Source organism: Melospiza melodia, chromosome 15 (genome assembly GCF_035770615.1).
Source record: "Melospiza melodia melodia isolate bMelMel2 chromosome 15, bMelMel2.pri, whole genome shotgun sequence".
Classification (NCBI taxonomy): Eukaryota; Metazoa; Chordata; class Aves; order Passeriformes; family Passerellidae; genus Melospiza; species Melospiza melodia.
This window is the reverse complement of record NC_086208.1, coordinates 20,526,387-20,551,160: the sequence shown is the minus strand read 5'-3', so window position 1 is coordinate 20,551,160 and position 24,774 is coordinate 20,526,387. Positions and strand designations below refer to the sequence as shown.

The window sequence follows — 24,774 nt, the reverse complement described above, 5'->3', positions numbered from 1 at the left end:
TACAGGCTAGACAGGCCCAGGCACAGTCCTGAGGCAGTGGTGACAGCTGATCGTGCATGCCCTGCCCAGGCTGGTGCCTCCTGTGCTACCCCAGCTCACCATGGCTCACAAGGAAGGCACAAGAACAGGATGGCCATGTCTTTAAGAACAATGGAGCCAGAGTAAGAAAATCCAATCTTTAATCAAACCCTCCCACCCCATACAGGTAGAAAAGCCAAGCCCTGCAGGACCATGGTGAGGAGATAGGGTCACCAATGACCACCTCAAAACAGGGCCCAGACTGACACCTGGGACAGTACAAGCAAGGGGCTGTAGAACAGTGAAGTGCAGAAGTCCTGTAATTCTTCCAGAAGTGGATGTGCTGAAGCCAGGGGTGGTGCTGCAATGTGCCAGACACTGCTAAGGCTCCACGGTGGCCGTTGCTGGGACATAGTGTGGCCACCAGCCTGGCCAGCACCACAGGCCATCATCCTCCACACTGCGTGGGCAAGGAACCCTTCGGGTCTGCTCAGCACAGGGAGAGGCACACCTCATCTGGGTAGGCATGGTACAGGGAGGGGAAGGGCTTGCCACCACAGGAGTCCTGGAACATGTCCCTTCTGGCCCTGCCCAGGCTCTGGCAGCTGGCAGAGCAGCGCCCTCCTGCCAGCATCTGCCACACCAGACCCTCCAGCCCGTGCTCCTAGGTCGTTTTCCGTTTCTTGGCCGAGGGTCTCTCAAAGACATCCCGCACCCCCGCTGCCTTCTGCTTAAAGAACTTGGTGTTCTGTGCACTCTCCTGGCCCCAGGCAGAGTCAAAGGAGGTGGTGTCCTGGTCCACCAGGTGCGTGTACTTCGTCCGCCCTGAGCGCCCGAAGTTCTTGACCTGGGGAGCAGAGGAGCTTGTGAGCAGCTGTTCAGGGGGATGCAGGACCAGCTCCTCCCACCTGCCCACCCCCTGGCATCCAGGCTGGGCACCCTCTGCCAGCATGACACGCACCTGCATGACTTTGGGCAGGATGGTCTTGTTGAAGTGGTCCTCGAGGGTCGGAGCACTGAAGTCCCTCTTGTACACCTCTTCGTCTTCATCCTGCAGGAGGAAACACCTGCTTAGCCTAAAAGGTTCCAGCAAGTCTTGGCAGCAGTGGGGGAAGCTGCCTGAAGGTCATATTGCTGCTCTGCCAGGGCTGCCACAGTACTTGCAGCCCTATTAACTCCTGCCAGAGTGGGAGATGTGAGCATTGTTCCCCAGGCTGCTTCTCCAGTGGCCCGTGCAGAGCTGACTTGGGTGTGTCAGCCTGAACACCAGCACAGGGACAGCTCTGCAGCTTCAGCTCCATTTCAGCTGGGAACCCCTAACCTGACATGCTCTGGTGAGGTTACTCTGGGTCAGCTCTGAAAGTTGGTTCTTGTCCCACGGCACCGCGGGAGAGGGGAGGCTCCCCACAGGGAAAAGGTGGCCCTGTGGTGTCACACCCGCAGCCAGTGCAGCCAGGCCTAGCCCTAAGCACACTCACCATGAAGAAGGCGCCACGGTGGTAGTACTTCTGCAGGAATTTGTATTTGCCCTTCACTGCCTTGTTGGTGATGACTTTGCCATTGGCCCGGAGCTCAGCGCGGCGCTCCTCCTCTGTCAGGTTCCGCATGCGCTCGATCTCTGCCTTCTCCTTCTCCATGCTGGGTGGGAGAGAAGCTCCTGAGACCCTGTGTCCCCACAGCATCTCCTGGGAGAGAGGCTGTCCCCAGCTACCACCTGAGAGCTCACACATTTACTGCTAGGGAGCAAAGGCACCCTGAGGGCAGGTAGGAGGAGCTCTGGGCATTCAGTCCAGCTGGGACCCTGCTGCCAAAGGGCAGCTGAGGAAAAGGTGCTTTAACTGCCTGTGGGCTCTCAGCCTCTAGCAGACAATACTTACGCTTCTCGTTCCTCGCGGTCTCGTTTGATACGCTTCAGCTCACGGACTTTCCAGGCCTCGTACTCCTCCTCATCGTTCTCATCATCTGTGTCAAGTGCATCCAGTGCTGCCAGTGAACGCTTGTTCTCCTCCAGCTCCTTCTTTGCTTCCTCTTCTACAATCTGCAGTGAGGTCCAAGCTAAGCTTGCTGCAGTGACCGTTCCCTCCGGCCTCCAGCCCACCCCTCCGCACCTTTAGCGTGTACTTGCGCCGCTCCTCTGCCATCCTCTTTGCCTCCTGCTCCAGCTCCTTCTGCTTCAGAGCTTCTGCTTCTCTCTCCTGCACTGTGATCCGGTCCTTCCTGAGAGCAGAGCGGTGACAGCCTTCAGCCCTCCCATGAGCCAGCAGTGGCTCAGCCTCTCGCTGGCTCCCACACCGCAGCTGCTTTCAGCCTTTGCCCTCTCCAAGGACAGGTCAAGTCCTGGGGCTCTCCCCTTCCTGGGGACTACCACGTCCTTTTGCCACAAAGAGCTTTGGTCAGACTCTGCAGCCTGATGTCACAGCAACCCAATGTAATTGATATAGGGCTGTGGGAGCGGGGATTGTTCCTTGCTCCCTAGCTGTGCCCTGCCAGGCTGTGACCGTCCCATCCCACCCCAAAAAGGTGAATGGCTTCCTCACAGTGAGAAGAGACCGTGGCTGCAAGGTCTCCTAGGGCCCCAGCTTCTGACTACCACGATCCAGGGCCAGCCCGTGCACTTCCATCACCTACTTGCGAATAAAGACCGGTTTGAGACGTGGCTCCATTTCATCTTCGCTGTCCGTGTACTCCTCATACTCGGATTCTGACTCAGACTCTTCTCCAGACCGACCCTCATCTTCCAACTCCATCACTTCCATCTCCTCAGTTTTCCTCTCCTGTGCTCGCTGACGCATCATCCCACGCCGACGCTCGATCTCCTAATGGGGACAAGCACAGAGCAGTCAGAGGCCAGCCCTGCTACCACTTTTCTCTCTCCTGTGAAACGCATGTCATGTCTGGACTGCTGGCTTTGAGAAGATGCACATGCCTTTCTGGATGTAGCGTGGCCTCCCCCAGTGTCCTGCTCCATGCCAGAGGATGGTAACCCGCCAGTTAAGTCATGGCTAGGTGTGACACTTGTCCAAATACATCAGACAGCCCACATATCCATGCAAAGGGCAGTTCCAGCCCGTGCCCTTCCAGCTTTCCTAGGCCCATTATCTGGCTCTGCAAACACACCTCATCATCAATCTCTTCCTCTTCCTCTTCACTGGTGTCCTCCCGTTCCAGGCGCCAAGCTTCTCCCCCCTCCACTTCTGAATCACTTTCTCCAACCACCTCAGGTTCCACGATCTTGCGGTGTCTTGCCAGCCTGCAAGACATGCCAGTTAACACACGGCACTTGAGAAATAGGGGGCTACAGGAAAGGGACTGCTCACACACCACTTCTGGCAAGGCCACAGTAAGCACTGGGACTGCCAAACACAGCCACAGGGATACATTCCCTCAGGAGGCCACAGTGGCTGGGCACTGGCAGCTCTTCCCTGTGCATGCTCCAAGGAAGAATGGAGTTCCCAATGAGAAGATTGTTATTGAAAACAAAACCAACCACAGCTCCACGGCAGGCAAACAGCACTCAGTGGTGTTTTTCTGCAGATGACAGAGATGGAAATATCACGGGCAGCAGCGGAGCACAGCCTGCGTGAGGGCAGGGACAATGTGGTGGAGGCTCTTATCACCCTGTGTACACTTCATGAGACACCATCCTCCCTCGCTACCCTGAGCCTCAGGACGCTGCACTAATTTCTATTTTGGTGCCTGTTTTTGATACCATCCACGCAAACACAGCTGGACATGGGCTGCACCTGGCTGGCTCCTGGCTGAAGAGCAGCCCCAGGTACAGTGCAGCATGGATATGAGAAGTCACAAACACTCCTGCACTGGACCATGTTCCCAGCTCCTGCCCTGTGCAGTTTCTCCCTGTAGCAGAGCAGAGTGTCAGCCCCCTGGCCCCAAACAGGCAAAGGAAGCTCAGCTCTTGCCTGACCCAGCACTCACCGCTCCTCCACGTCCTCGGCAATGCGGTTCTGGAGACGCCGGAGCCGGGGGTCGTTGGCCAGTTCCTCCTCCTGTTCCTCGGGCTCGACCTCTTGCTCCTTCGCCTTCTTGATGAATTGGAACTCCTCATCCTCCTCCTCCGAGGACTCCATGGGCGCGTAGTCGGGCCGCTTGCCCGACACGTACCGCTTCACCTTCACCTTCTCCATGGACAGCTCGCCTGCGGACGCCGGGCCGTCAACGGGGGTCTCGCCGCCGCGCCCCCGCCTCCCCAGCCCCGGCCCCGCGCCCATGCGGCCACCCCGCCGAGCCCCGGGCCCCCAGCTCACCCTTCTCGTTGCGGACGGGCACGGCGCCCGCCGTGGACTGGATCGGCGGCTGCTTCATGAGGGCGCTGGGGACCGACATGGTGGCGGCGGGCGGGGGCCGGGCCGGGCCGGGCCGAACCGAGCGGAGCCGCTGACAACGGCGCCTCGAGCGCTCACCCGGAACCGGAACCTCTGCCGCTTCCGCCGCGACCGGCACCGTCCGCGGCCCGGAAGTGACGCTGGGCCGGGGCCGCTGCTCGGAGCCCCCTCCCGGGCCCGCGGTTCGGCGCGCCGCGGGGTGTGCCGGGCTCGCGGCGGGGTGCCAGGGGGAGGCCCCGCTCCTTTCGCACCCGCCTTCGGCCGGGAGACGTTCCGTTCCCTCCCGCACCACGCGGGTTTCCCCCCGAAGGGGCGTCAGGGCGAGGCACCGGCCGAGCGGCCATCGGCCGGCGGGGGCACCGGGCAGCGCCGCGATAGCGCTCTGCTGCTCGCCCGGGGGCGGCTCGCCTGGCGCCTCCGGCCGTGTCTGAATGGCGCCGGGACTCTGCAGGCCCGGCCGTCCCCATGTGCAGGGAGCGCTCCATGCGGGGCTGGAGCTGGGCCGGCCGCTGCTGGAACACCGAGCGCTCAGGGTCACCCGCAGCTCGGTGACCGGGGGAACGTCCCCCGGCACATTCCTGTGCCGAACCGCCCCCCAGAGCCGGAGAAAACCGCCGCTCGCTTTGGCGCACAGCGGGGCCGGGGGGGCTGCGCCGTGCCCGCTGCCAGCGCGGCCGCTCGGGGCGGAGCGGGGCCCGGTGGCCGCGGCCCCTGCTGCAGCCGAGCAGCTCCTTCGTGCGGCGTCCGCCCTTGCTCCCGGCAGCCGGGAGGGCAGTGTCCCTGCTCTGCCCGCTGCCGGCCGGCTCCAGCAAGGACAGACAGCTCCTGCCCCGCCGCGGGCCCCGGAGCGCCCGGCCTGGCCAGCGCCGGGAGGCTGCGGCGGGGCAGGAGCTCCGCCGTGCCGCTCGGCAAGGCCGGGGCAGCTCCCGGGAGTCCCCCTGGCGGGGGTGTGGTAAAGTGTCTGCGGGGAAAGGCTGCGGCCACGGCTGCTGCTTGGGGATTTTCCGTGAGCAGCCGGGCGCTGCCTGTGTCAGCAGCTCTCAGCTCCCGAGGGCTGCGCGGTCCCACGGTGTCGGGGAGCGGCGGGTGCGGGATGTCCCTGGGCGCACATCCTGCCGCAGAAGATAATCGTTTCTCTTAAGTTGGTAAAACTGCGTCACAAGCCACTACTGCCACGTCTGCCACTTTCTGCCCGCCACCTTCTGCCGGCTTCTACGAAGAAAGGAAGAGGAAACCCTCTTATCTTCCATGAAATCTGCTAGCTGGCAGGGAAATTTAGGAAGCAGGGGGGCAGAGCCATGCTTTAACAGTTCACTGGCAGTAGCAGAGCAGGTGCTCTCGTGCCTGTGTGGCAGAGGCCCTGTGGGGTGAGGCCAGCTCTGGCAGCCGGGAAAGGCCAGGGCACATGTGCTTTTCCAGTTGGTGGGTCAGCAGTGGAGCACAATCCGCAGGGGAGTGCAGGGAAGTGCTTTTCTTTTGGTGTCCTTGGTTTGGGTTGGGAGATGTCCCTCTGGCAGCGTCTCCTGCAGCCAGTCTAGGGGAGAGCAGACCCAATTTTTTGCAGCAGTACCACCCTAGTCTGGTCCCAGAAGTGGCTGCAGAGGTCCCAAGGCCACCACGGAGGTTGGCTCTCACCTGGGGGACTCTCCTTGGCCTACAGAGATGCCAGGGCTGGGCAGATCCAGGCATGGGGGCAGGTGGGCCCAGTCCCCTGCAGCACTGACTCAGTCCCTGCTCCAGTTCTGGGGAAGGGTGTCCCTGCAGTGCCCTCCATACAGACCTGTTTCTGCTGCAGGCAGAAATGATGCCATGAAGCTGATGGTTTGCCTGAGCAACTGAGGCATTGGTGCCTTTATAATCCTAGAGCACCTACAGCCTCCGCCAGGAACGAGCAAGAGTGGATCTGTGTGCTTGTTGGTGTGCTTCTGGCCTTTGCACCCAGGTGACAACCAGAACACCCACTCTGTGTTTATGTTGTTAATGTTGAGGGTTGTCACAGCGTGTTCCCAGCTGGTGACTCCTGTGCCACGTGGCAAGGAATAAGCCTTAGCAGGACTTGGAGGAGCAGTTGGCCACAGCTATGAGGAAGCTTGGGGATTGCACACAAAGCAGATACTGTCCCATTCAGGTGAAGCTAAACTAAAGACCTGGGCAAACAGGGAAATGCCTTCAAGCCTGGCTCACTTCTGTGGCTCCAGGTGCTGGAGGCCATGGCAGGAAGATGCCCCTCACTGTGAAGTCTTTTGCCCCATGTTCCCTTTCCCCAGTGCAGTGGCTGCTGCTATCTTGGCCCTGCAGCGCTTGGCAGTGGGCAGCTGGGCTGCAGCAGGGTGGGAGGCACTTCATGGGGCTGAGCCCCCCATTCCTGGGCTGGTGTGAGGCCATGGAAGGCTGGCAGCTGTTCCATGAGTGAGCCTGGAGCACCGGCCAGTCTGCCCCTCAGTGCTGTGCCAGCCACACCTGCTGGTCTTTGGGCTGGGTTTGTGTGTCCGTGCTTGTGAGCAGCCCCTCCGCAGCCCACAAAGCCCGTGGGCACATGGCATTCCTACTGCTGGGCTGCAGGTGGGCTCCCAGCCTGGCATTCCCTGCCTGCGTGTGCGTGTGTCCCTGTGCGTGTCACTTGTGTGCAACGCCCCAAGTGCCACGGGCACCTTATGGACTTAGGCTGGGCAAGGCTGTCCCTGCACCTGACCAGCAGGTGATGACAGGGTGCTGTCGCAGGACAGGTGATGGAAGGGCACGTCCTGCAGCCCAGAGCAGAGGCAGAGCCAGACTAGGCTGTGGATCGATGCCTTGGCAGCATTAGGACTGCTGCTGACAAAGCCTAAAGCAGATAGTTACAGACCTCACCTTGAGCAGCTGCTGTTTGTGTCTGCAGCTGTATTGCAGGACAAGGTCAGGGTGTTTGGGCTGGGCCCAGGTCCCTGCATGTGGCCACAGTGAGATGTTGTGTCTGGGAGTCAGAGATAAATAGAGCTGCTGGAGCCAGCTGGACCTTGTGGAGCAGAAACCCTGCCTGTGCCACGGCAGTCCCAGCTCCCTGGGCACTAAAGGGCCTGCTGGTACTATCCAGTGTGGAGGGGAGGGGATGGGCTGGAGAGACTCCAGGGAAAGGGACGGCAGCCTTAGCTTTGGGAGAGTGTGAGGATGTGTGCAGGGAGAAGGCTGGACAGCACAACAGAGGGACTGTGGGCTCACCTCTGCTGGCATGGGGGGCAGAGCAGGCTGCTCTGTGCTGGGTAAACCTTCTGGTGTTTATTTGGTGCATCCAGAAGTTTCTGCCTGCTTGGTTTTCTCTGCTGGTTTCTCTGTGTGGGCTCTCTGCCCTTTTCCTGCTATTGCCTATTCATTAGCTGCTTTCACCTGCAATCCTGCAGGTCCCCCAGACCATGGTCCCCAAGTGTGAGAGAAGGGTTTGTGATCCTGGCAGATGTGTGGCAGTCGCTGTTTCAGGCCCTGGCTGCATGGTGGCTGGGGGCAGAGAGGGGTGCCCGGCAGCCCTGAGAGGCGAGTGGGGCACAGCGGCTGCTCAGGTCCATGCTGGGGGCCCTCTCTGCTCCTTCTGCGGCTGGGCCCGGGGCTGCTGGGGCAGCGGGTCTCCTCCCCGTCCTGGCATTGTGCCACCTGCAGCCAGGTGCTTCCCGAGCCAGGCGTTTTCTTTGGCGGGGCTGTGGGGTCAGCGCGGGTCCCAGGCCACGGTTTGCGTAAGAGCGCAGTGCTTCCTGCCTGCCTGCCCCGCAGCACCGCGATAAGCCCGCGCTGACAAGGGCCCTTTGTCAGCTCCTCTCAGCACCGCGTGTCACCGGGCTGTGCAGCAGCTCCTCACCTGCCTAGGCACGGCTGCCAGCGCCCAAAGGAGGCATCCAGAGATAAGGTTCACGGGTGGGGCAGGCAGCCCGTGTCCCGTCCTCCCTCCCACCACCGCTCTGGACTCCAGCTCCGGCCCTGCCCCTGTCCATGCATCCTCCATATAACTCCATGGGGCACAGCTGGCTCCCTGTGCCCCCCAGGGCAGGCCCGGGCTTGCCAGCTACAGGGACGAGTCCTGAGCATGCTGCAGTGACACTGCGGTGAGTGCTGCCTGTCTGGTGGGTGCCTTCTCCCCCTGGTGGGACCGTGGCCCTGAAGGTGGGCCTGGGGCACCACAGCCCCTGTGGCTGGCGGTCTCTGGTGCAGCACTTGGGGCTGGCGGCCAGGGTAGGCCCAGCCTGCGGCCAGGGTACTGCCCTGCAGAACTAACCCAGTTTAGCACAGCAACCTGCCCTGTGCTAGATTTTCTGGGCTGTTCTCAGCATCTCAGTTACCAAGGTGACTGTTTCCTGTGTGATTGCTAATGCTTCACAATCTCGATCATGGTATCTTAGTGACTTCCTTTTCTCTGTAAAGAGCACTAGGACCTGCTCCTGCCCCGGGCTGCCAGACTCATCACAGGTGTGGAGGATTCAGGTCAGTTTGGGTTCAGGTCACTTTGGGTTCTGCTGCATTTGTGTTGCTAATGACATGGTCCCGTGCTCACCGTGGGTTGTTCTTTACAAATGACTGAAACCGTGTTTCACTTCTCACCTTTCTCCTTGGTGGAAATCTCTCTCTTGAAACGAGGCTAATAGATTTTCCTTGTGTTATTCTTTACCAGACAGTTTTTCTGTCAGGCTGCTGCACACATTCCTGGGGTTGCAGCCCCACGATATGGACCTCATGGGAAGTGCGATTCCCGCAGCCTGGTTGGGGAACTCTCTACTCCGGGGTCTGCCATGGCTGGAACAGGCTAATCTGGCGGGGCTCCTGTCCTGCCAGCCCCGTGTCACAGCATAACGCACCACTTGCTGCACCAGGTGGGAGACTGGGCATCTTCTGCGTGCTCTTCACTGCAGGCACCCTTACACCGCCGGTCACTGCCGCGGGCCCGTGGCGGGGGCTCACGGCTCTCACGGCGCAGATCCGGGTTTCCCGCCTGGGCTGGCATAGGGTTTCCCCCGGCTGGCAAGGACAGCCCCACGCTCGGCTGCAAGAGAGGCCGTGCAGAGCCCCGGGCTGTGCCCGCTACTGGCCACGGGGAGCGGCCCCGCTACTGGCGGGCGGCGCGGAGGGGTTGCCGGGGGTCCGTGCCGGACCCGGCGATGCAGCACGGGACGGAGGGGCGGGCGGCGGTGACGGCATCCGGCGGCGCCCGGCAGAGCGGCGGCCGGGCCGGGCCGGGCCGAGCCGAGGGAGCCGCGCGGGGCCGGTGGCTTGGCCGTCGGGGCGGGGCCGGGCGGCGCTGACAGCTGCGCGGCGTAAACAAGCGGCCCCGCCGGCCGCCCCGGCCGCCCCTGCCTGGGCCGGGCCCGGCTCCGGGGCGGGCGCTCCGGGCGCCCCGCGGCGTGACGCGGCGCCGCCGACAGACGGGCCCGGCTGCCGACGGGACGGAGCGGAGCGGGCAGGCCGCGCGGTAAGGACGCGGGACCGGCATCGGCCTGGGGTGGCTCGACCGGCCGGCGACCGCGGTTTGACAGCTGGGGCGGCCCTGCCGGACGGGACCCGGGCGGCGGAGGGGCCGGGGCCGGGGCGACCGGCGGGGCCGCAGCCGCTAGGCAGCCCCAGGCTTAGGGCGCTGCTGGCGGGGATGTGCGGGCCCGGCGGTCCCCGGGAGCGAGCGGGGAGCCGGGAGGCCGCGCTCGGAGCTCCGGACGGCCCCCGCCGCCGCGGGAGACCGAAGGGCAGCCAGGCCGCCTCTCGCCCCGGCCCCTGCCCGGCCGCCGCCGTCCGGAGCTCCGCCGCTGGAGCCGCCCCGTGCGTGCAGGCCCGGGGCCGCCGCTCAGCCCGGGGCCGCCGGGCTGCTCCCGTGCGGGGCTGGCTCCTCGGGCAGCGGGCGCGGGCCGGGCCGCGGTGCGGAGCCGGGAGCGCGGCTCCGGGCTGGGTGCGGCGGCCGGGCCGTCCCAGCACGCGGTGCTTCGCTGGCGACGGGTCCGGCGGGAAGGCGCCGCGGGGTCCGGGCTGTGCCCCGGCGGCCAGACTGTCCCCACGTGCAGCGGTCACCGCCGGAGCGGGACGGCTGCCGGCGTCGGGACCAACGCGGGGAAACAGCCCGGCCTGGGTGCCCGGTATTGGCACGTACGCTGGTGGACCACGGCAGGTAGTTTTCCATTGTGCCGTACTGTGCTGAGGGCCTTGACAGTCTGGCACCCGGGGCTCCCGTACAGCCTCCGGCGGGTGCTCGCGGCTCTGGGCCGTTTGTCGGGGCGGTCCGGCCCGGGGCTGGCCGATGTGTGGTCGCTGATGGGGAAGCCCAGCTGTGCCAGGGTCGCTGCGCTGTCTGTGCCGTAGCCTCTGGCGGGGTCTCCGGCGTTGCTCGGAGCTCTCTCTTGTGGCAGTGCCGCAGGCTGCCGGCTCGCTGTGGCCACTTCTGGATGGAGGGGCTTGTGGCTCCTCTGGGCACTGCCGGCTCTCACTTTTCCAGCTGGCCAGATATTCTGCTTCAGATTTCTGAAGCATGACCAGGGTCCCTCTGGAGCTCCGAGTTTGGAGCTCACCCTGGTACCATCATGTCATGGGCTCCCTTACACTGAGTGGGTCATTCCTTGCTCTTTCCCTACAAGTTATTGCGTTTGCTGTCCCAAAAGTGTGAGCTGTTCCTGGGCATCCCTGGGTTCATGCTGGAGGTGACGGTGTGCCCCTTTTCCTGGTCCTGGTTCCACCGGGTTGTGGGGATGAGTCACACTGGTGTCACCATGTTGTGCTCCATGAGGAAGGGTAGAGCTGAGCTGCTGCTGGTGACAGGCAGCACAGTGCTTCCATGGCTGCCAGGCACTGCCTGGTCAATGGCTGTGGAGATGAGAGCCTGCAGGTTTGCTAGAGGTCAGGAGCTCCCCTTGTCTTTTCTCCTTCCAGTCTCTCATTTTGCTGGCACCTGAGGACATCTCCTTTGGGCTCCCCTTGGGACTGGAGAGGCAGGCCTCAGTTGCTCCCACCTCTGTACTCAGATAGTCCCATCCCAGTTGGAGCAGGGGTAGTGGCAGCAGGAGGCACAGCAGTCTCTCTTGCCTTGCCTCTCCCGTCCTTTGGTGCCCTCCTCTCCTCCTGGTAAATTCTCTGTGTTTATAAGCAAACATTGGGTAATAGGCAAGGTAAACAGCACCTCCATGCAGGAGCAGATGTGGGCGCACGGCCAAGCCAGGCGGCTCCTGGGCTGTCGGTGTGCCGTGGGGGCAGCAGGCGCTGTGTGCCAGGCCCCCTTGCCCAGGGGCTGACCCACGAGGGTCTCCGCGAGGCGCAGCCTGCCCTCCCGAGGGCTGAGGAAAGGTGCCCTGGGCATGACCTCTGTCCTGTCTCTGCAGATCGTGCTTCTGTCCTGGATGGTTTGTTCCTGTGCTTCTGTGAGCTTGGCCCCATGTGGCCTTGGGCTGAGCTGGGACCAGTAGGGCAGAGAGGCCGGTGTGCCTCGGAGTGCTGACGCCGGGAGGCTGCTGGACCTGCTTCTCCCAGGACCCTCCTGCTCCTGGGACCCTCCTGCTCGCCCGCTTGAGGAACCCCGTTACTCTGATGGATCTGAGGCCCTGCTCGCTGCTGTTGCTCTGGACTCTGGTGGTTGCCCTCACTCTCCTGGACCAGGAGGTGCTGGCCCAGCATATTTACACCAACACCTGGGCTGTGCTCGTCCCTGCAGGACCCCAGGAGGCTGACAGGCTGGCCAGGAAGCATGGATTCCTCAACCTAGGCCCGGTAAGTCTCCTGCTTCCCCTTCTCACTGAACTAGTGTTCTGTGACGTGGTCTGGGCAGGTGCTGAGCTTAGTCCCAGAGCTGGCTTGGGGCCCGCTCTTTCTGGCAGCAGGACCACTGTGTTTGTGCCTGTTTGCTGTGGCCTTCCAGCATCTGCTGCCTTGACTCAGTGGTGGCAATTACCTGTACGGAGCCAGGGTCTCCCCCTGTCCCTGGGACCGCTGGTGACATGGTACGCTGCCTGCTGGATGGGGAAGGAGGAAAAGCCCATCCTAGCGTGAGGAGCTGGCCTGGAAGTGCTGTGTGATGAGGGATGGGGAAGGCTTCCAGATTCCACTGTTGCTCCCCACAGCAAGCTGCCCAGTGCAGCATGCCTTGGTTCAGTGGGACAGCAGCAGCGTCTCTGAGCTGTCCCCAGAGGGGTCTGACAGCAGCTGTGTATTCTTACTCCTGAGCTGTCCTTGACAGAAGGTGTGTCAGCAGGTCCCCCCGGCTCTCAGCTTTCCCTGCTGTCAGCCAGCAACCAGGCAGTGTGCGTGGCTGGGCTGGGAGTGAGCTGTTTCTCTGGGAAGGAAGTGCAGGGTGAAATCCCAGAGGAAATTGCACAACTGTGGCTGTGGTGTCAGGACCTCGCTGTGTGCAGCTGCTGGGAGCAGTGGGAGGGAGGGTGGCTGCTACAGGAGCCAGCAGGACCTTGTCCTGCCACCCAAAAGGAGCCCTGCATGGGCACTGGGTACTCTGGGCCCTCTGGGACTTGTGTCGTAGGAGTGAACTGTGGGGGCTGTGGCTAGACCCCAGTGAGGGTGTCTGTGCTGGGTGGGCCATGGCATTGCCTTAGGCAGCTGCTGTCAGTGTGGAAGTGGCTCAGAGCAGGTCTCAGGGGAAAGAACTTGTCAGGCCAAGGCAGCTGCCGTGCACAGGGGACTGCGAGAGTGGCATGTCCACCAGCCTGGATGTCTGATGAGACCCCTCGAGTGGGGATGGGGGTGAAGTACCATCAGCCTGCTCCTGGCAGTGCTGCCCATCATGCTGTGGTGCCTGGTCCCAGGGCCGAGGGACACTGCTTCTGTGGCTTCATCTCCACAGTGCAGGGCCTTGTACTTCAGTTGAGAGCCCAGGCTGTCATGAGTTCCATCCCTGTGAGCCGCAGAGGCTCTGTGCCAGCTCTGCCCTTGTCTTCTCCCCACACCGTGGTTCTGCGCCTGGAAGCTGGCTCCTCTTCCTGGCTCCCCGTGCCCTCACAGCAGTGAGCCTGCCCTTGCAAGCAGAGCCCCACATGCTGCAGCAGCCCAGGCTGTAGCAGGAGCTTCTGGTCTGGACATGTTTTCTCCTGTTCTGGAGCCTGCCCCACTGTCTGCATTGTGGGACGAGGTTTGCTGGCCAGGGCTTTGCAGACGGGTCGTGGCAGTCCAGTGGGAAGAACGTGGCTGGAAAGAGCCTGGGGCTTTGCCTTGCAGGTTTCTGGACTGCTGCTCCTGGGGGTGTGTGCCACTGGGACAGGGCATGCAGCCAGGCTGGGAATGGGGGACTGGGTGCATCTGGCAGTGCCCCACTAAGAGGAACCCAGTGTCCTTCTCTGAGAGGATCCTGGCCTCAGCCTGGGCTCAGGACGCTGTCCCCAAAGCTGTGCTGTCCTGGCATACCTGTGGCTATGCTGCTGCCTATGGAATAGGAGCCAGTGGCACTTGGGCAGAGGGCCCATGACTGGCTCTAGCGACCTTGGGGAGGGCTTGAGGAGGGCACAGGGGACAGTGAGGGGTCGTGGGTCAGAGGTGGGGGCTGCATGTGGCAGTGAGGTGGGTTTGTAGGGGGGTTTGCACTGCTGGGATTGTGCAGAGAAGGGGGCAAAGGCATTGCCCCCCACTGCTGGGATTGGGGTCACTGGGGAGGGACACTGATGGAGCCATCCCTGGGCTGTGCTGCCAGGACAGTTCTGTCTGGGAGGGGGTGGTCCTGTCTCCCACACCACTGGGCTGCAGGTGCAGCATGTTGCTCCACTCCAGGGGCTGTGGTCAGGCATGCAGGCAGCCTCCTAGCCCTGGGGCTGGCCAGGGTTGTTGTGAGCTGTGGCCAGGGGTCAAGCAGCAGCACTGAACTGGCACCAGGGACACGTGGTGCTGGGGGGTGGCTTTGTCCTTGCTGAGGACAGGGACAGTGAAGATTAGGGTGGAAGTGTGTGGGCTGGCCAGCTCCCGGCTGCCACCACAGTGTCAGTGCAGACCTAATCCAGGTGGATGACCAGTCAGAGCTGCACTCTGTGTGCAGGAACAATCTGGGCTCTGTCCATACCCCGGAGGGGGTGAGGGATGCTGAGGGAGAGCGACCAGCCTGCATTCCCCCACCAGCCCTGTGCAGAGGCTTTGTACCTTGACGCCTCCTCGGGGGCTCTGAACTGACAGGCACCCTGGGGAACACGGTGTGCCAGAGGAACGGGGCCAGGCTTCAGGATGAAATGTGTACCTGAGAGAGCTGACTGCTGCCCTGGCCTCAGGGTGCTCAGCTGGGTGCACCTTGCTTGGCCCAGTCTGTCCAAATTAGCAGCACATCTGCAGGGCTCTCATAAGCTGGGGAGGTTTGTTAGCCCCAAACAGACGGTTTTGGGGCAACCTGAGATGGAGGAGGGTGAGATGTCTTCATATTCCTAGAGCCCTTTCAGCCCAGCCCCTCCAGCTCTGGCACAGCCTGGGCAGCTGGATCCTGCCTGTGGCTGCTGCCTGGGCTTTGTGGCTCACAGGGAGCCGCTCTGTGTGTGCTTGTTCCCTTCTCCCCAGCTGGGGCAGGCTGCTGGGCTGGGAGGCCCTGGGCAGCCAGGGTGGGGCCACTGTGTCCGTCAGCCCCAGGATGTGCGAGAGGGGACACGGAAATGACAGCACTGGAGAGGGTTTGGGGTTTAAAAATAACCATCTGGGCGGCAGAATGGCCTCCTGGCCCCACCAGCTGTCCTGGATTCCCGTCCTGCCCCAGCTGGGCTGTGCTGGAGTCCCACTCTGGGCTGTCCTCAGTGGGAGTGGAGCTGGGGTGAGGACAGCACGGCTGCTTGGCAGTGGGAGTTGGACCCTGCTGGGCTTGGATGCCTGCATGCCCCCTGCTCTGCCCCACTGAAACTGGCTGTGCCTCAGGTGGAGACTGGCACTGGGTGGGTGTTCCACTGGGGCACCTGGGGAGAAGCCAGCAGCCTGTCCAGAGATGCAGAGGCTGGTACAGACCCTGCCCTGGCCAGGATCTCCTGGAGTGTGGGGCCTGGAGCCACTGGGACCTTCTTCCAGGTGGAGCTGGGTGGCACTGGGGGTGAAGCAGTGGGTTTGTCTCCTGAGTCTGGCGTCTCTCACAGGCTGATTCTGAAAGGCCTGTCCCTCTCTGCCACTGCTTGCCTGGGGCCTTCCTGCTAGGGCAGCAGTTTTTTTGGACAATGTTAGACTTGCTGCCATGTGGGGACCTGCAGGAGGGTAAGGTGCACAGCAGTTGCATTTCTGCTGCTCCAGGGTCTTCCTAGCTGCCTTGTCCCCAGCTGCCACAGCTTCTCACAGGCAGTCCTGCCCAGAGTACCGGACATAATACCAAGCACTCTGGAGTGGGGCCCAGCCCGTGCACGGCAGCCCTGGAGCTCACATTGCACACACGGGGTGTAGAGATCGGGGAGACCAGGCTGTCAGGGCTGTCCCGCGAGCAGCGTTTCTCTGTTGCAGATCTTTGGTGACTATTACCACTTTCGGCACCGCGGCGTGGCCAAGCGTTCCCTGTCACCCCACCAGCCCTGGCACAGCCGCCTGGCCAGGGAGCCCCAGGTACGAGCGAGCAGGGCCTGACTTTGATCCCGGCACTTCACAAAGGCACGTGAGCCAGTGCTGGGCACGGGACAGGGCCCAGCTGCCTTAACCATTCCTTGGCAGATGGGCATGGAAGCCCACCCCGTGTCTGGCAAGGGCAGGGGGGTGGTGGAGCCAGTGTCAGTGGCCTGTGGGTTGTTGCAATGCCAGGGCCCAGGAGAGCCTCTGTCCCCAGGAGAGCTCTGTGTGCTGGGGGCAGGACAAGGTGTGCAGGGCAATAAACAGATCCCAGAGTAGTAGTGTGTGGGGGCTGCTGTTTTCCCCACCCTCTGGCTTCAGCCCAGGCCCCGGAAGGTGTGTGGTGTGGCGTGGCAGCTCTTGGCAGCCGTGTCTCAGCAGAGCTTGGCGCTCTGACCGTCCCGCTCCACTGGAGCAGAGCCTTGCAGGGCACAGCCAGGAGGGGGGCCTGAGGGGCCGGCTGGGGGTGGCAGTAGCTCTGCCAGGCCAGAGCTGAGGGAGCTTCCCGGGGAGAGCCCCGCCAGGCAGCCTGAGGGCTGGGCTCGTGAGGGTTGGCGGGGGACCCCACACCTTCTCTGCCCTCAGGTGCAGTGGCTGGAGCAGCAGGTGGCAAAGCGCAGGACCAAGCGAGACGTGTTCATGGAGCCCACGGACCCCAAGTTCCCGCAGCAGTGGTACCTGGTGAGTGTCGGGTGAGAAGGAGGCCTGTGCCCATGATTGTGGCTGCGAGCTTGGGGACACAGGTGTGGCAACCTAGGAACTGCTGTCAGGCAGCAGCTGCTGCTAGGCTGGCAGGAAGGAGGAGGAGGAGAAGGGGGAAAGCCTGAGGCAGCCACCCGTGCTGTGTTATGGGAACACCCCAGGGAGGAGACTGCTCACAGAGCTGTGGCTCCTGGCTGGAATGCTGAGAGGGCGGGTGGCGTACCCAGGGCTGGACTAGGAGGCACAGCCTTTTGCCTAGCCCAGGAATGGCTCCCTGCCTCTGCTTCCTGGAGCTTGGGCACAAGCCTGATCTCTGCAAAGGGTGCCTTGTCTGTGGGACTCAAGCATAGGCTGGGGCTCAATCTTGCTTTCAGAGCAGCTAGTTGAGCCCAACCTTGTGCCCAGGTCCCTGGGGTTCCTTGTCACAACCCGCAGAAGAGCGGGGTGAGAGCTGGGTGGGTTTTGGGCCTATCACAGTGGCTATGTCTGGGTGCTTCTCCTAGTGCCAAGGCTTCTCTTGGCAGTACAACACAAACCAGCGGGACCTGAACGTGCGTCAGGCCTGGGAACAGGGATACACGGGCAAGGGCATTGTGGTGTCCATCCTGGATGACGGCATTGAGAAGAACCACCCTGACCTGGAGGCCAACTATGTGAGTTTGGGTGATGGTGCAGGGTGGAGTGCTGTGGTCGCTGGTCTGGGCAGCTGTGTCCATGCAGGGCAACCCCAGAGCTGTGAGGTACAGGGCTGGTGCCCACCATGGTGGGACACGGAGATGGGATTGGAGCCTGCCCACCCTGCTCAGCAGCTCAGCCTCATGCCATGGAGTAAGGGCAGTGGGGCTTGTTGGCTGAGGTAGACAGTCTCCAAGTGTCCAATTTGTTTTCCAGGACCCAGGGGCAAGTTTTGACGTCAATGACCAGGACCCGGACCCGCAGCCTCGCTACACGCAGATGAATGACAACAGGTGAGGCAGGAGGGAGGGGCGAAGACACAGAGCCTAAGTGTAGCAGGGACTTGGTGCAGTGCCACCCCACATGGGCCACTGGGAGCTGTGAGGCTGGTGGCATACTTCTGCCCCATGGGGAACCCTTCACCTCTCTTTTTGCCCTGAGCAGCATCCTTTTTCTGCCCAGAGCCAGTGTGGGCTGTTCAGCGCCCTGGCTCTGGAGCAGGAGGGCAGATGGAGGAGCCTTCACTGGCTGCCTGGTCTGAGGGGACAGGAGGCAGCCCGGGTGGGGGTTGCAGGGGCTGCAGCCTGTACTGACCCCTGTGCTCCTCGCACCCTACATGACCATGCTTCATCCTACTTTGGTTGCAGACATGGCACGCGCTGTGCTGGGGAAGTGGCTGCTGTGGCAAACAACGGCATCTGTGGAGTTGGCGTGGCGTACAACGCCCGCATCGGAGGTGGGTGCTGCCCTGCGCCGGCTCCTGGGGGTGCTGAGCTGGGGCCCCGGGCCCTGCTGGCTGCGGCAGCCCTGTGGCAGCCCGTGGCACAGGGGGCAGCGGGGCTCTGGGGCTCTCAGCGGCGGCACCGTGGCCGCTCTGCCCCGGCCGGGCGCCGGTGACGTTTGCTCTCTGGCCTAGGAGTGCGCATGCTGGATGGGGAGGTGACCGATGCTGTGGAGGCCCATTCCCTGGGCCTGAACCCCAACCACATCCACATCTACAGTGCCAGCTGGGGCCCTGAGGACGACGGCAAGACTGTGGATGGCCCGGCCCGGCTGGCAGAGGAGGCTTTCTTCCGTGGGGTCAGCCAGGTGAGAAGGAGGGTTTGCTGGAGGAGTATTGGCCTCGTTCCTGCCCTCCTCCCGGGTCTCCCTTCCCTCTGCCTGCCCTGGGTGTTACCCTGGCCCTCCCGGGATGAGCCATCTTCCAGCCCATCTCTAGGATCAGGCTCTGTTAGTTTTTCTTGTTCTTCCTGTGTGATGGCTCTGAGTCAGGACTCCTCCCGTGTGGTGTTATCTCTGCGAGGGCTCCTGTGTGAGATGCTCTCTCCCTGCTCTCCCAAGCCCTCTCCTGGTTCTTTTCTGGTTTTGTGTCAGGTGCTCACCCTCGCATCCTCCACCCGTCGTCCCCCACTGTCCCTTTGTGCTCTCAGTGTTGCCCAGCTGGTGAGCTGTCATATTCTGCCCAGGATTCCTTACAGAGAGATGCATGTGGTGTCATGCTGACTCTGTCACGTCCTCTGCAAGGGTAGCTGCCACTTTTGGGTGCCAAGACATGGCCAGGACTCTGTTGTGGGCTCCCCCAGCTCTGCCAGGCACTGCAATCCCACACAGACAGAGTCAGGCCAGGCGACTTCTGAGCAGAAAAAGACTTGGGCTCCTGGAAGCCTCACATTGTCTGGGCCTCCTGCTGCCTGGTGTGTCACACACTGGGACAGCCCTGGAGTCTCTGCCGAGGTGCTGGGCACCCTCCATAGGCACAGTGGTGCTGAGGGCGCCCATGTTGGTGGGCTGTGACTGGGGTGTCATGCTGTCCCCTGTGTCCCAGCTGCATTTACTCTGTCTGTTTGATTCAGATTGGTGCCACCCACTTGTCCCCAGCTCCAGCCTGGGGTTTCCTGTGTGTGGCACTGTTGGTGCTTGCCCTCACCCTGCCTCTGTTGCTAGGGCCGAGGCGGGCTGGGCTCCATCTTCGTCTGGGCGTCTGGGAATGGGGGCCGCGAGCATGACAGCTGCAACTGTGACGGTTACACCAACAGCATCTACACGCTGTCCATCAGCAGCACCACCCAGTACGGCAACGTGCCCTGGTACAGCGAGGCCTGCTCCTCCACCCTCGCCACCACCTACAGCAGCGGCAACCAGAACGAGAAGCAGATTGTGAGTGGGGGCTGCTGCTGCCCGCAGGCCGGGGGCTCGGGGTGGGATGTGCCTGCAGCATTTCCTGCCCTGGCTCTCCTCCTCGCAGGTGACGACTGACCTCAGACAGAAGTGCACTGAGCTGCACACGGGGACGTCAGCCTCAGCACCCCTGGCTGCCGGCATCATCGCCCTCGCCCTGGAAGCCAAGTAAGGCATGGCTGGGGGTGGCTGTGTCTGCCCCATGCTGCAGTGGCACCTGGACGTGGGCCTGCCTGGGGCCAGCGGGAGCCAGCACTGACCCGAGCTCCGTGTCTCCCTGTAGCAAGAACCTGACGTGGCGGGACATGCAGCACCTGGTGGTGCAGACCTCGAAGCCGGCTCACCTGAACGCCAATGACTGGGTCACCAACGGCGTTGGCCGCAAAGGTACCGGGGCGCTGGGAGGGGAGCGGGGTCTCCCACTCCTACATGTACCGCTGGCCTTGGGGTGCTGAGGCACAGTGCCCTGGCAGCCCTGTGGCATGAAGGAGGCAGCATGGCCAGGCAAACATCCCTCCCTGGGCACCCCCGGGAGCGGTGCTGACCCCCTCTTTGTCCACAGTCAGCCACTCGTATGGCTACGGCCTGCTGGATGCTGGGGCCATGGTGAGCCTGGCCAAGAACTGGACTACGGTGGGACCTCAGAGGAAGTGTGTCATTGACATCCTTGCAGAGCCCAGGTATGGGCTGGTGAGCCCAGGAGAGGATCACTCAGCATCTGTTCTGCACAGGAGCTTGAGAGCCTCTGGGCCCAGAGCAGGGAATGGGGAGAATCTCTGGGACTGAACTACTGCTGAGACCCTTGGAGCATCCTGCAAGAGCCTGGGGAGAGCTGGGAAAGGCACCTCCAGCCATCCCGCTCTGGCGCCACCGATGAGCCTCCCTGCTGTGGGGCTGGGCCAGTCAGCATAGGCAGACTGGGGCGCTGCGGTTGGGGTGCAGCCAGCACGAGTCATCCTGGACAGAGGGGCTTTTCAGGGGGCAGACAGAAGCTCCTTTGACTCCTGCTTGGCTGCTGCTGCCACAGTGCAGTCTTGTCTGTGGACAGGGCACTCCCTCGGGGCTCCTGGGTGGGGAGATCATGTTGCTGTGCACGAGGGGAGCTAGGGCTGGGCCCTGCCCTGACCGCCTGGGGAGCCAGCCCTGTGTGGGTACAGCAGGCACATCCTGTGCTGGCATTGGGGGGGGAGCGGCCACAGGCCAGCAGCAGGATGGGGACGGCTCTGCCCATCCCGTCTCTGGCTGGGCCATGCAGGGTGTAGCTGGCCTGCGGTGTGTGAATAAAGGGCCTATTCAGGGCTCATGTGTGGCAGCACTGGGCAGCGCAGTTCCTGCCCCTCATGCCCAGGAGCTGGGGCACCCCTTCTCCTGCCTGCACCCATCTGGGAATGGTACTGTGGTGGTGCCACTCTGACCCACTGTGGATTTGATTCCCGCTCTAGCTGTCCTGGTGCCCAGTCCCCAGGACAGCTGCAGAGCCCCACAGCAAGGAATGGGGACTGTGGTCTGTCCCCCCAGTCTGAGACTGGCCTCACACTTGCCTGTGCTCGGCAGGGACATTGGGAAGCGTCTCGAGGTCCGGCAGAAGGTGGATGCCTGCCTGGGGAAAGCCAACTACATCAGCCGGCTGGAGCACGCGCAGGCCAGGCTGACGCTGTCCTACAACCGCCGCGGGGACCTGGCCATCCACCTGGTCAGCCCCATGGGCACCCGCTCCACCCTGCTGGCTGCCAGGTACGTGCTGGGCTCTGGCGTGCCCCCGGCTGGCCCCTGGTCAGTCTGGGATGTGTTGACAGCCACATCTTTGTGCCCTTGCCTTTGTCGCTCAGGCCTCACGACTTCTCGGCCGATGGCTTCAATGACTGGGCCTTCATGACAACGCACTCGTGGGATGAGGACCCCTCTGGGGAGTGGGTGCTGGAGATTGAGAACACCAGTGATGCCAAGAACTATGGTAGGGGTGTGCTTCCCTGTCTGCTGCCTCCCTCCAAGTCTGGGATGTGAGCTGTGTAGTCACCCAGTTTCCCCCCCACCCCTGCTCCTGAGCTGAGGGGCCAGTAACATCTTGGATGTTTAGGGTGGTGTGGCTGGGGAGAGGCTGGACTTGGGCATGTGGGATGGTGCTGCAGCCCCTCTGGGGCAGTCCAGGCAAAAGGAGACCCCGTGCCAGCTCACCTGACCCCCTGCCCCTTGGGAGTCCCGTGCAGGGTCATGGCCCCACAAGAGACGCTCTCCCAGGTGGTGGGCACAACCCTGCTGTGCCCTGGCAGCCAGGATGGGGAACCAGCGTGAGCCCCCTCCCTGTGCCTGTCATGGGCACATCTTGTGGGCACCTCTGTGGTCCTCACCCTGCGTTGTTGCAGGCACGCTCACCAAGTTCACGCTCGTGCTGTATGGGACGGCCACCGAGTCCCCCAGCCTCTCCAACCAGCTGGAGAGCAGTGGCTGCAAGACCCTGACCCCCAGCCAGACCTGCGTGGGTAAGTGTGGGGACAGCAGGGGGGGAGTGCGGGTGCGGGAGCCCCCAGCTGACCCTGCCTGTCCCACAGTCTGCGAGGAGGGGTACTACCTGCACCAGAAGAGCTGCCTGAAGCGCTGCCCTCCCGGCTTCGCACCCGGCGTCCAGAGCACGCACTACAACCTGGAGAACAGCGTGGAGCCCATCGCACCCCACCTCTGCCTGCCCTGCCACCCCTCCTGTGCCACCTGTGCGGGACCTGGCCCCAACCAGTGCCTCACCTGTCCTGCGCACTCCCACTTCAGCAGCCTGGACTTCTCCTGCTCCCACCAGACCCAGAGCAGTCGTGCATCCCCTGCCCTGGCAGATGGCGAAGGACCAGCTGAGGCCCCCCCTCCGGTCAACTTGCCTGTCCTCATCGCCAGCCTCAGCTGCATCCTCATTGTCATCATCTTTGTCACCATCTTCTTGGTGTTGCAAGCACGCTCAGGCTTCAGCCTGCGGGGTGTGAAGGTGTATGCCCTGGACAGCGGGATCATCTCCTACAAGGGGCTCCCCTCCGACATCTGGCAGGAGGAGGGTCCCTCTGAGTCGGACGGTGAGGATTATGAGGCCCACAGCGAGAGGACTGCCTTCATCAGAGACCAAAGTGCCCTTTGATGAGCCCTCCTGCCCCTCCCTCCTCACTGCCCAGCATTGCAGGCCTGGGGCAGGTGAGGCTGAGGGGCCCTGGACTCTGCCCCTGTCCCCTTCCTGCACTGCAGCAGCCTGGGGCTCCCACCCACTGGCACCATCCCTCAGCCCTAGTCTGGGTGGCCAGGCATGGTCCCGCAGGCACCATCCCCAGCACAGCACCGTCCCGGTCTTGCACCATCTCTCCTGGCCCTGCGTCCATCCTGTGCCCCATGCCGGGGTGTTTGGTGGCAGTGGGGCCCAACGCTTCCTGGCCCTGCAATGGCAGCAGTGTCTCCCCTGCTGGGTGTATGGCTGCTGCTTGGGATCTTGTGAGTTCTGCAGGATGGGCAGCGTGTGAAATCCCTGGGTTGCCATGGCTCAAGGTGGGCTGGCTGTGGCAGGGCTGAGCCCAGCCTGTGTCACAGCATCCCGCTGCCCCTCCCACCCTCAGCCCGTGCGGGGCTGCGTCCCAGGCTCAGTTCATTGTGTCCCAGCTCCCTGCCGCCTCCCCTGGGCCTGTCTGCTTCCACCCGTGCCCTTCGACAGCAATAATGGCCAGGCCTCAGCTGCTGCTGTCCACTGCCTCCCCATCCCACCGCCGCTGCCTGCAGCGGGTAGGAGCCCTGGCACCGGGGAGCATCAGGCTGGGCACCGCCTGACCCTGTGCCCATGGCACAGCCCACAGCCTGGGCAGGGATCCCTCGCACAGTCCCTGCTTTGGGGGGCTGCCTTGGGCCCCTTGTGTTCTGCCCCTGGGGAGGGCTGTAGGTGCTGCTGGCTGGGACCGTCAGGTAGCGCCAGTGCCAGCACTGCCCCAGCTCTGCCTGCGTCCTGCCTGTGCTGGGCAGTGCCCAGCATTCCTGCAGCCCTAGCCCCCCGACGTGCCTTGCCCCCACTTGGTGACAATCTGTTCTGCTCCCCGCTGGAGCCCTTCCCCTTGCTGCCCCTTCCCCGTGGGCTGGGGGGCAGTGCCACGCGCCCCTTTGCCGTCCGCCGCCGCACACCGGGGCCAGCCGTGGATGGAGCCGCTGGCCAGGGGCCACAGGACTATTTTTCTATAACAACTTTTTGGTGCACAGTAATTTTTTCTTGTAATTTAATCGGCCAGGAGCTGCCTCCTGAGCCTGTTTTTAATTTAATGGATGTGGATATAACGCTAGAGAGACTGAGTTATTAAATGTTCAGAACTATGCAAACCAGCTCCGCTGCCTGTGCTCTATGTGCCGTGGGTGCCCGGCTGGGGCAGTGGCCTGGCCGTGGAGACTGTGGGCCTCAGGGGCACCCAGATGTGCTCTGCAGGTGGGCTGGAGCCTGCAGACCTTCCCCCGGGCCAGGCACTGCCCTTCCCTGGCTGTGGGCAGGAAATGTGGTGGGGACGGGCAGGGTATGTCCCTTGCATGAGCTGCTTATGGGGACGTGCATCGAGGGCAGTTAATTCAGAAACGGGCTGTGTGGGTGTGTGGGTGTGTGCGTGTGAAAAGCCTGGGGACTTAGCACCCCTTTCCCACAGCACAAGGCTCAGTCCCTTCACCACAGCCTAGGCCCTGGCTGCAGCCCCCGTGTCTAGCACCACCCTGGTGCAGGAATGTCCTGGCTGGACCTGGGACCCGCTCGTGCTGTGGCCAAGCTGCGGACACAGCCGACCGCAGCCTCACCGAGCCCCACAAAAGAGCCTGTTGTGGCTGTGCTCCATCGCAGAGGCAGCTCCTCTCCGCGGAGGCGCTCGGCCTCGCTGCGCCTGGGCCGCGGCGGCTTCCTGTGGTCAGGAGCGAGGTCCCCGTGGCAGGCACAGCCTGCAGCGCGCTCACCCTGCTCTTCCTTTTCTCCCTAGGCGGGGCTGGGGCCGGGCAGCAATCTGCCTTCCAGAGAGAGCTGCTGCCCTTGCGGTCAGACGCAGAGCCGCCCAGCCCCGGCCGCCCAGGAGCAGCCTGGCCAGGCGGGGAGGGGATGCTGGAGGGGTGGTGGTGGTGGGAGAAGCAGTACGGTGGCAGCCCTTCCTTGGGGCTGCTCCAGCTCGTGGCCACCCCACATTGCTCTGCTGTAGGAAGGCGAGTCAGCAAAGCTCCCGGCTGACGCGTTTTTTCCCTGACTTCCTCTAAAAGTGGAATCGGCCTGGCAATGTCCTGCAGGTGACATTGAAACTCCTCTGGTGCCGGAGCCTCCCTGGCAGGCACGGGAGGCCCAACAGCCAGGCGGTGGCTAGGCTGAGCTGAGTGGAGCTGCCAGGGCCGTGCCACTGGGCAG

The 24,774-nt window shown here is 63.0% G+C and overlaps 2 protein-coding genes across 5 annotated transcripts; one reads left to right on the top strand and one right to left on the bottom strand.

Moving 5' to 3' along the window:
• Positions 1 to 162: 162 nt before the first annotated feature.
• On the bottom strand, positions 163 to 4,414 carry MFAP1 (microfibril associated protein 1). The gene is made up of 9 exons (XM_063170099.1): positions 4,284 to 4,414; positions 3,955 to 4,174; positions 3,136 to 3,268; positions 2,647 to 2,834; positions 2,127 to 2,235; positions 1,896 to 2,056; positions 1,497 to 1,656; positions 980 to 1,069; positions 163 to 865 (listed from the first exon to the last, which is right to left on the bottom strand). Exons 1-9 carry the CDS (start codon positions 4,360 to 4,362, stop codon positions 683 to 685), a joined length of 1,323 nt encoding a protein of 440 aa, XP_063026169.1. The 5' UTR covers positions 4,363 to 4,414; the 3' UTR covers positions 163 to 682.
• A 5,301-nt stretch (positions 4,415 to 9,715) lies between these two features.
• Positions 9,716 to 23,729, top strand: FURIN (furin, paired basic amino acid cleaving enzyme). Of its 4 annotated transcripts, XM_063170095.1 has the most exons (16): positions 9,716 to 9,789; positions 11,675 to 12,059; positions 15,744 to 15,842; positions 16,428 to 16,523; positions 17,048 to 17,197; positions 17,436 to 17,512; positions 17,867 to 17,955; positions 18,136 to 18,308; positions 19,164 to 19,376; positions 19,465 to 19,565; positions 19,681 to 19,784; positions 19,960 to 20,077; positions 20,952 to 21,131; positions 21,227 to 21,351; positions 21,761 to 21,877; positions 21,947 to 23,729. In XM_063170095.1, exons 2-16 carry the CDS (start codon positions 11,880 to 11,882, stop codon positions 22,513 to 22,515), a joined length of 2,391 nt encoding a protein of 796 aa, XP_063026165.1. In that variant the 5' UTR covers positions 9,716 to 9,789; positions 11,675 to 11,879; the 3' UTR covers positions 22,516 to 23,729. The 4 variants fall into 4 exon arrangements, with proteins under 4 accessions (XP_063026165.1, XP_063026166.1, XP_063026168.1 ...); XM_063170096.1 differs by lacking the exon at positions 9,716 to 9,789 and having other exon boundaries at positions 17,069 to 17,197; XM_063170098.1 differs by lacking the exons at positions 9,716 to 9,789; positions 15,744 to 15,842 and having other exon boundaries at positions 17,069 to 17,197.
• Positions 23,730 to 24,774: the final 1,045 nt, after the last annotated feature.